Source organism: Miscanthus floridulus, chromosome 19, assembly GCF_019320115.1.
Source record: "Miscanthus floridulus cultivar M001 chromosome 19, ASM1932011v1, whole genome shotgun sequence".
Lineage (NCBI taxonomy): Eukaryota > Viridiplantae > Streptophyta > Magnoliopsida > Poales > Poaceae > Miscanthus > Miscanthus floridulus.
The window spans coordinates 95086820-95096703 of record NC_089598.1 but is presented as its reverse complement, the minus strand read 5'-3'; the positions used below and the strand labels follow the sequence as shown (position 1 = coordinate 95096703).

Sequence of the window (9884 nt, the reverse complement as noted above, 5' to 3'; positions counted from 1 at the left end):
TTGCTGGCCTCCATGTCCTCCACGGCTCCACCCACACCGTCGCTCTCGTCTTGCTTGCGTCGAGATCGATGATGCCCCCATCTGCATCTCTGTAACTTTATCCAATATGACCTAGCCAACGCCCTGCTCGGCTCAGGCACCATATAGTCCGTCTGATGAGGCTACCATCCGGCATCCGCCGACTAGCTAGTGGACAGCAGTTGTCGCCCTGCTTGGCTCAAGAGGTTCGGCTACCCCAACTGGCGTCGCTGGCTGTGGGAGTTTGTCGTTGCATCTTGTCCCATATATGCTGGTGGTCCACCATCGTGGCGCCTCGTGTCAGCCTTGAGAGTAGGATGACTCCTTGCTAGCTGCTCGAAGATGAGTTGCTGCTCCCATTTCACAGCCGTGGATGTGCTACACACCATGCTACCGCACACAACCGGAGTTCAGAAAGACACACCTCCGAGTATTAGGTGGTGCTCTGTGCCCTACACGTACCGCACTACAGGAGCAGCTTGTCATTCCATTGGTTGACTCTTTCTAGCTGGCTTAGTTGTCTCAGCCCCTGGAGTCACCTCGATGTAGACTCGCCCACATTGGAGTTTAGGGAAGAAACCTCTCCATCCGTCGTTTTACCCAGCCTCCTTCACCAGTAGTTGGCGCTAAAATTGGTATGTGTCTTTCTCAATCAACTCTCCTTTGTTGCGGTGCCATCGATCCTATCTATCCACACATGTGTCTTCCTTTCTGGAAGTCCAATGCATTTGGATCTTTTTGCTTGCTGCCATAGAAGCAGATCTTGTAGGTAGCATCATTTTGTGTACCTGTTTTCGGACACTAAGAAAATGCACTAAGGCAAGTTAAGATATCCAATTTTGTATATCTAGAGTGACCCCTATGTAGTCATTCATGGCAAACCACTTCTTCATTGGAGTAGAGTTCAAGTCATGTTAACTAGGTGAAGAAACATGGTGCTTTTATTTGAGTTTGAGGTGTAGAGTTGACAACTAGGACATCATGGATGTTGTCTGGCAAGAGACAAATGATAGAGGCTGTTAACACTTAGATTGCTCTGTATTGCACTTTACTAGCTACTACGTGTGTTCAACAAATAGTGGTCAGGATCTTGTTTTGCAAATACTAAAAATTGAGAGCTGATTGTTAATTATGTGAGTTTAAAGTACAATGAGATGAGATACAAGATTTTTTTGTGGGAATTACCACTCAACAATGCTAAACTTTGGTCATACATCCTTTGCATGCTGAAGGTAAGCCTGCAACCACCAATATATTTGAGTACTATGAAATTGTCAGCAAGATGTTTGTTAGCGAGAATGAAGGCTTTCTGTTTTATATCAAATATGCTCTTGATAAAGAGTTCAATGTGCGGAAAAGCTATGTTGAGTGGGACAATGCCAACCAATAGATTATCTTGAGGAAATTTGTGTATGGTTGGGAAGGTTTCCATGAGCGTGAAGCCAAGCACATGAAGAAAGAGAAAAAGAGATTAAGCCATGGAATATAAGTTGTGTTGGGTGTAAAGCCAAAATGGTCATTGCACGAGGCAAGGAATCATGGCGGTGGTATGTGAAGGATTTCATTGATGGATGCAACCATCCTTTGGCCACAAGAGACCTTGCTTTTCTGTTGTAGTTCACACTAAAGGATTACCAATGAGCAGAAAGCTGACATCGTAGAGATGGAAAATTCTAGGATCTAGAACCACCAAATCATCAACAAGCCTTGTCAAATGAATGACTGATCAACAGGTTCAATCAAAACATGCAAACACACCACATAATTCAGACTTCATTCACTTACTTACTACATCAGGACGTGAAGACATGGCATCAGGAACCAACAAGCAAATTCCTTTATTATCCCAGTCAAATTTGGTATAGTAGTCAAGAAACTAGAGGACATGCAGAAGGAAATATAGTGATTTAACCCTTGGTAATTATCTATCTTGAAGAGCATTGATAAGGTGGAAAAAACCTATAGCTCAACAACAAAATTTATGCCAAAACTTACAGCTATTGGACCATTCAGAGACTTGTCGAAGATATGGAGAATCTATAGAACTAATGTCTCCAAGGCATAGGTGGAAATTAAACCATGGTGGAGCACCATGAATGCGACTTTCATAATAACATCAGTCATTGATCAGCATTGTGCTTCTTTTGTAAGGTTTTTTTCTTCTATTTTTTTTATGAATACAAATGAAATTGTCATCAATGTGTTTATTAACACTGCATCCTGGCATAAGCAACTCCAAAAATGGCACTAATCCTTGTAGTCCAACCTCAAGAAGGAAGATATGGAAAAAATACTTTTATGTTATTAACTATATATTACGACTATCAGATCTGAGGTTTGATGAAATACAACAAAATGAACCATATTGTGGAAGCATGGGTTGTTATTGGAAATGCCTAGTGCAAAACATAGTTTTGGATACCTCATTTGTGGACTACTTGACTCTGTACGCTTTGTTTTATTAACTAATATTTCAAAGTTGTTTTCATTAAACCTCAAATCTGGTACTCATAATGGTTAATCTCTTAAAATAATTTCCCCATACTTTATTGCTTGAGGTTGGAATTTTAAGGATTGTTGTTTTTTGGTTTGCTTATGCTAGGGTGCAGTGTAGCACACTGTTAATAATTTCATTTATATTGATCAAAATTTTGGAAATAAAAATACCTCTTCAAAAGAAGCATAACGTTGATCAAAGACTGGTGTTGTTATGAAGAGCCGCATTCTTGGTGCCCATCATGGTTTAATTTCTACATATGACTTGGAAATATTAGAGCTATACTTTTTTCATATCTTCCACAAGTCTCTGAATTGTCGATAGCTTTTGGTATAAATTTTGTTATTGTAGTTATAAGTTTTCTTTATGACCTTACCAAAGGTCATCAAGATACATAATTTCATAGGGCCAAGATGTTGAGATGACTATCTACCCTTCTATAGGTCATCTCTAGGTTTCTTCACTACTTTGGCAAATTTGATTGGAATAATAAGGAATCGGCTTGTTTATTCATGTTTCCTTATCTTCACTTCTTGATCTATTCAGCAAGTGAATGAAGTATGAATTATGTTGTGTGTTCTCTTGTCACGACTGATATTATTGGTCATTTGATATGCATGATGTTCCATCACTACCGGAGACACATTTTCTCCCGTCGGCCCAGCCCACTCCCCTCGGCTGCACGTCTCCCGTCAGAGGCACAAAACCATCCCCCACGTGACCTGTATACCGTCCGGGAAGGTTTCTCCTGCCGTCACGGGTGCTCGTCGCCAGCCCATACAGATGATTTTCGCGGGCTACCGCAGCTGTTGGCCCACAGAACAGAGAGAGGAGCAGATCGAGCGCGCGGGATTCTGACAAAAAATTCCGATGCGCGCGTCCAGTCCGCGCCAACAGCCCCGCGTGACCGGCTCCATCCCCAATCTATTTTCCTCGGGTTCCTTTCCGCCAGCCTGCTCGCGCCGCATCCAGCCTGCCGCATCGAGCGACGCCGCCTGCCTCTCCCCACCCAGCGCCCAGCATCGCCGCCGCCGCCGCCGGCAGCCCGCCACCGCCCGCCCGCCGTCGGCCGTCCTCAGCCACCAGAACAGTCGCTGCTTCTCCTATTCCCTAGCCCCGGCGCCTAGAAACCCTAGCGCCGCCGGCCGCCGGCCGTCGGCCACCCGCCGCCATGCTGTCAGCCACCGGACTCGTCGCCCCCGCCCCTATACCCTAGCCCCGACGCCGTTCCCCACGACGTCCAGAAGCCAGGTACGAGGTACCACCAATTCTGTTGTTGCTTGTATGTGTTCGATGGAATTTTCCTTTTTTTTACTAAAGCAAATTCGTTCTTGCTTGTATGTGTACGGTGGAAAAGGTGGCTGCCTTCAATCTCACAGATCTGGTATAAGTTGCATCAACAATCCAAGTTCATCCCCTTGCTCTGTGATTCCAGGTACTCACGATAGTTCTGTTATCACCCCAACTGCTTGTGGAGATTTCTTCCTTTTCTTTTTAGGCCTGAAGCAAATTGTGCTGTGCATGTACAGAAGTGGGAGAGGTGAATCATGGCCTGAGAGACATTTTCTTAAGCACCTATTGACGACCTGGAATTTCTGCTAGTGATTGTCCAGTGAAGATCTAGTTGGTTAGTTCATCCTCTCAGATTTTTATCGATTCATGCTATACAGTATTTCTTCTTTGGTTTTGTCGGACATACATAAGTTGTAAATTTGTAACAGGTAAGTTGACTCGAGGCTATTGCTGTTGCCATTTCGCTTCTGGCTACACTGGGAGTTACCATTTAGTGGTAAGCGTTTCTTTCAATGAACCTTAATCTCAATAGTACTATAACTTATCTGAATTTTTTGGCATTGTTAAAACATTTGGAGTGTAGTTTTCGTTTCAGTATACTATCCTATGTTCATGTCTGCTACTTTCTTACTGGCACGGTAATAGAATTGTATTGTCATTTAATCTGATTGATTCCGTCCTTTGTATTGTGGTTGTGATATGACTTGTGACCGGATTTTGCTCTATTTATTATATCTCTGGTTTGCTTGAAATGGTTGGTTAGTTCTTCGCTCCTTAATTCCATTGTCATTCTCTATAGCCATCTCTTAAAATGGGTTAAATCATGTTGTTGATTCTGCACTGTATTAGTATTTAAAAAACTGACTTTTTTTGTACATTTCTTGTTTAGCAATGACTGATATTTTCATTCGATGTTTAACAGGTGTCTGACTGCTGATCTCATTGGTTGTTCTTGTTGCCATTCCACAACTGCTTCCAGAATTGTATGCACAGAATTTGATTTGCAGCTGGTTAGTAGTTCTAAACTTCTCATAAGTTTGCAGATAAGATATGGCAGATCGTGGCTGGATGTATAGTGGTTGGAAGCGTGGTAGGCCAACGAATGAATGGGTTGAGAAAACAAATGAGTTTTTGGATCGTGCCTACTCAATCCCTGAATTAGTTGAGTCTGATACAATTAAGTGCCCTTGTGCCATGTGTCGGAATTATTTCAGGCATAAAAGGCCTAAGATAGAGTTGCATTTGTGCCACAATGGGTACAAAGAAAATTACCAAACTTGGACATCACATGGAGAGAGGCGGGAAAACCATGAACATGTGATTGGTTTAGAGGTACAGCCTGAGGGATTTGGTGAGACGGATCGAATGGATGATATGCTTGTTGACTTAGCTGGTGGGCACCCACCATTAGATGAGGAAACACCAACTGGTTTTGCTGAAGCTTTCTATAGAATGGCTGTTAGTGCAGATGAGCGAGTACATGACCAAACCTTGCACTCTAGGCTCTCTACTGTTGCTCGTCTATTGGCCATTAAATCACAGTACAATCTGTCAGTAGCATGTTATGATAATTATGTGGGCCTTGTGCATGAACTCCTTCCCCCTAATTCTAAGATCCCCCAAGATTTCTATCGTTCCAAAAAACTGCTAGAGGGCCTTGGCATGCAATACCATAAAATTGATGTTTGTGAAAAAAATTGTATGCTATACTACAAAGATAACAAGAATAAGGATACGTGTGACATATGTGGTACCTCCCGCTATAAGGATGGATCAAACAAGGTTCCACGTAAAGTGTTGCGCTACCTGCCTATTACAGATAGGTTACAAAGATTATATGCACATGAGGGCACAGCAAAACTAATGCGTTCACACAAAGAAGATCATGTCGCAAGGTCTACAAAAATGTTGCATCCATGCCATGGCAAGGCATGGAAGCAATTTGATGATGATTTCCCAGATTTTGCAGAAGATGCTAGGAACGTAAGACTTGGGTTTGCAACTGATGGATTCACACCATATAAATTGAATGCAGCTTCTTACTCTTGTTGGCCAGTTTTTTGGGTTCCCTATAATCTTCCTCCTGGTGTTTGCATGAAGCCTGAGTACATATTCCTTGCTATGGTCATCCCTGGACCAGAACATCCTGGAAACAAACTAAGTGTATTGCTACAACCTATGATAGATGAATTGCTAAATTTATGGGCTGGGGTAAAAACATATGATGCTTCGGTGAAGCGACACTTTACTATGAGAGCATCATACTTATGGTCAATACATGATTTTCCAGCATATGGCATGTTTGCTGGATGGAGCACCCATGGGATTTTTGCATGTCCACAATGCATGTGTGAGGGCAATGCATATCGATTAAAGAAAGGCCTTAAGGCTACATGGTTTGACTGCCATAGGCGGTTTCTTCCTATAGATCATCCCTTTCGAAACGAAGCAAATGCGTTTCGCAAGGGCAAGGTAGTACATGAAGGACCCCCTAGGAGTTTAACCGGAGTGGAGGTTAAGGATCAGCTATACAGACTGGTCGATGATATAGACAAATATGGAAAACAACACAACTGGAAATATATAAGTGGCCTTTGGCAGCTTCCTTACTTTACTAAATTACTGCTTCGTCACAATATAGATGTGATGCATAATGAAAAAAATGTGGCTGAAGCTATTTGGAACACATGTTTTGATATTAAAGATAAGACTAAAGATAATGTGAAAGCTAGACAAGACATAGAGCTGCTTTGTGACCGTCCATCTCTTCATTTGTATAAAAGGAATGGGAAGTGGCAGAGACCAAGGGCCCCATACTGTATAGATAAGGATGATAAGATCAAAATTCTAAATTGGTTCCAAGAACTCAAGTTTCCAGATGGGTATGCTGCTAATATTAGGCGTGGGGTTAATCTGCTGCAAAAGAAGATTTTTGGTTTGAAAAGTCATGACTTTCATATCTTTATTGAGCGTGTACTGCCTGTTGCATTTCGAGGGTTTCTACCTGAAGGTATTTGGACTTCTTTGGCAGAGTTGAGTTATTTTTATAGGCAGTTGTGTGCTAAACAAATCAGCAAAGATTCAATATTATCATTGAAAGAGAACATAGCAGTGCTTATTTGCAAACTAGAGAAAATATTCCCCCCAGGTTTCTTCAATCCAATGCAACACTTAATAATTCATCTTGCTGATGAGGCATTATTAGGAGGCCCTGTCCAATATCGATGGATGTATCCATTTGAGAGGTGAACCAAAAACTTTCCCTTTCATCTATTTAGTATGGTACCTATTGGATTTACTAAATGGAATTTAACATGTAGGTATATTCTGGGCATTAAAAACAAAGTCCGAAATAAGGCTCGAGTTGAGGGCTCCATTGTTGAGGCTTATCTTGTTGAAGAGGCCACAAACTTTCTCTCTCTGTATTTTAGATCTAATGTACATTCTGTTCGAAATAAAACACCTAGATATGATGATGCTGGCTCAACTTCTGTAAGGGATTGTGGCATTGAACTGTTTGAACACATTGGTAGATGCTTCATCTCACTGGGTTTTCGTGACCTCACAATAGAACAGTCAAAGGCAGCAGCCCTATACATATTAACTAACATCCCTGAAATGGATGATTTCTTCAAGTATGCCTTCTACTTATATGGTTCAAAGTTATTTTTTGATTGATACTTGTACTGTAACAATGTCAAATATGTCCTTGTAGAGAATTTGATAATGAACAATGGAAGGGTCGCTCACAGCCAAGTGCACGGGATATTAGTAACTTAAGATTAAATGGTTGGAAAGGCACACGTGGCAGAAATAGAGGCCCCAATTTCTTTGATTGGTTCAAAAACATAGTAATGTCACAACTCAATTTTAGCAAGTTTTTTTTTCCTATTTAAATCGTAATAAACACTAATAAATGAAATGCAACTGTTTGCAGTGTGCAATCAGATCAAGTGTTCACAATGTGTTGCGTCAAATTTCATATGGGTTTCGCAAAAGGGTGTCCTCCTATGGTTGCTATGATGTGAATGGATATAGGTTTCGGTCTGAGAAGTATGAGAGTAAGCGGGCAGGATTGGCTACAACCAATAGTGGTGTTTGTGTGACGTGTACTGATGACAATGGAAATGCTCTTGAGTACTTTGGTGTTATTGAAGACATCATTAAAATTTCATGGGAAGGCAGGGAACAACTTGATCTAGTTTTATTTTATTGCCGCTGGTTTGATCCGACTTCTAGGGGTGTTAAGCGAACTGAAAATCTTGGTCTGGTGGAAGTGAAGCATAGCTCTAGGCTTCAAAATTTTGAACCGTTTGTGTTGGCAAGTCAAGTTACACAGGTTTATTATCTATCATATGCTAGTGACGACCCTAGTTTAAAAGACTGGTGGGTAGTGTACCATGTGGCACCAAGAGATCGTTTGCCTCCAATCGACATCAACAATGATTCCATTGAAACTGAAGGGCCAACAAATGACATCTCATTTTTCCAAGAGGATGGATTGGAAGGCACATTTGTGATCGATCTAGGTGACATTGAATTGATTGACACATTAGCCTCAGATGAAATAACTGATCCAAAAGAATTGGAACAGCTAGAGAAGCAAACTGTTGCTCCAGAGCAGGAAGAGATATTAGAAAGTGATGAAGAAGGCGACGAAGATGATGCTGAATCCTATGATGAAGACTGCTACGAAGAAGAGGATTTCTAAAAATGATTGTTGTATTTCTGAAATTATTGTACTAATGTTTAAGTCTTATTTCTATCTAAAATTTGGACTCATGTATCTTGTTGTTTAATTTCTATTTCTATCCAAATCTGGACTCATGTACCTGCTATGTTTCTTATATGTGTGATGCTATGTATCTTGTATGAGAATGTGACGGTTTTAGTTTCTTTATGTGCATCTTATTTGTGTTGCTATGTATCTTATGTATGCAGTTTTTGTTTTTCTACAGCTTGTACTTCTTTTTGTAACATTTTTTTGTGGCAGGAGATGCAGTCGTTCAATCATCGGACGGATAGGCGACCACGGTCAAGTGACGTCACAAATGACGTGGACAGTCAGCCCCCCGAAGCAAAGAGGATAAGGGGCCGCAATAAACCGCATAAGCCTCGCAATGGTCAGATAGCCTTAATACCTGAGGGTGACAAGTATGTGACCACTATTTTTTTCTCCCTAGTGTGGACAATGCTACTGTTAGAACTTGCTAATCCATTTTTTGCCTTGATTCACTTTTCTGATTGACGCAGCCAATTCCGCTACGCTAACTACTCAATTGATGATAAAATGAAGAAAGGCCCCATCCTTGGAGTGATTTTAAAGAAAGAATATCCCCCAATCATCAAAGGGACTACTAGAGATGGTTGTGAGTTCAAATATCATGCAAGCAAATGGTCCCACTATTCGCACATTGTAAGGAATGATGGTCAAACACCAGCTGACCGTGTGAAACAAGAGTTTTGGGTGAGAATTAAGTTTTGCCATTGCACTTCTTTCATGTTGCACAAGAATTAGGTTCTGTCCACTGCAGTATGCTTGATGGTTGTTTCTTGTGCAGAGCATATATTCAGTTCCTGAAGAACTTGAAGACGAAGCAGACCGTGTATTTGAGAAATATGCACACAATCAATGCAAGAATATGATGTACCAAGCTCGTCCAGATGCTGTCAAGTACTACTATCGGGAGATCATTAAAAGCCCAAAGACTGATGCATTTGCATCTTCTAAGTTACTTACTTTTGAAGAGTACATGCAGTGCAAGCCTGATTGGTTCACTGATGAATGCTGGGAGTCCCTTTGCAAGTATTGGTGCTCTGCTGAATACTTGAAGAAAAGGAAGCTTGGGCAAGATTCTCGGAAAAAAAATCCTGATGGCGCTCAAAATAGGGGTGGTTCTAGGCCATTAGTTGAGACTCAACAATTTCTGGTAATCTACTTTATCACAAGCAATTTCTTTCTGAATGACTTTGATTATTTATTAGGCATTAACATTGATCACTCCCATTTGAACATAGCTAGAAAGTATAACCAGCATTTAAACTTATCTGTACCTGTTCTTTTCACCTCTACTTA

General features: G+C 41.2%; 1 protein-coding gene across 1 annotated transcript; it reads left to right on the top strand.

Moving 5' to 3' along the window:
* Positions 1 to 4758: 4758 nt before the first annotated feature.
* LOC136529776 (uncharacterized) lies at positions 4759 to 8519 on the top strand. Its single transcript, XM_066522846.1, has 5 exons — positions 4759 to 5125; positions 7004 to 7053; positions 7240 to 7443; positions 7524 to 7659; positions 7746 to 8519. Exons 1-5 carry the CDS (start codon positions 4859 to 4861, stop codon positions 8517 to 8519), a joined length of 1431 nt encoding a protein of 476 aa, XP_066378943.1. The 5' UTR covers positions 4759 to 4858.
* Positions 8520 to 9884: the final 1365 nt, after the last annotated feature.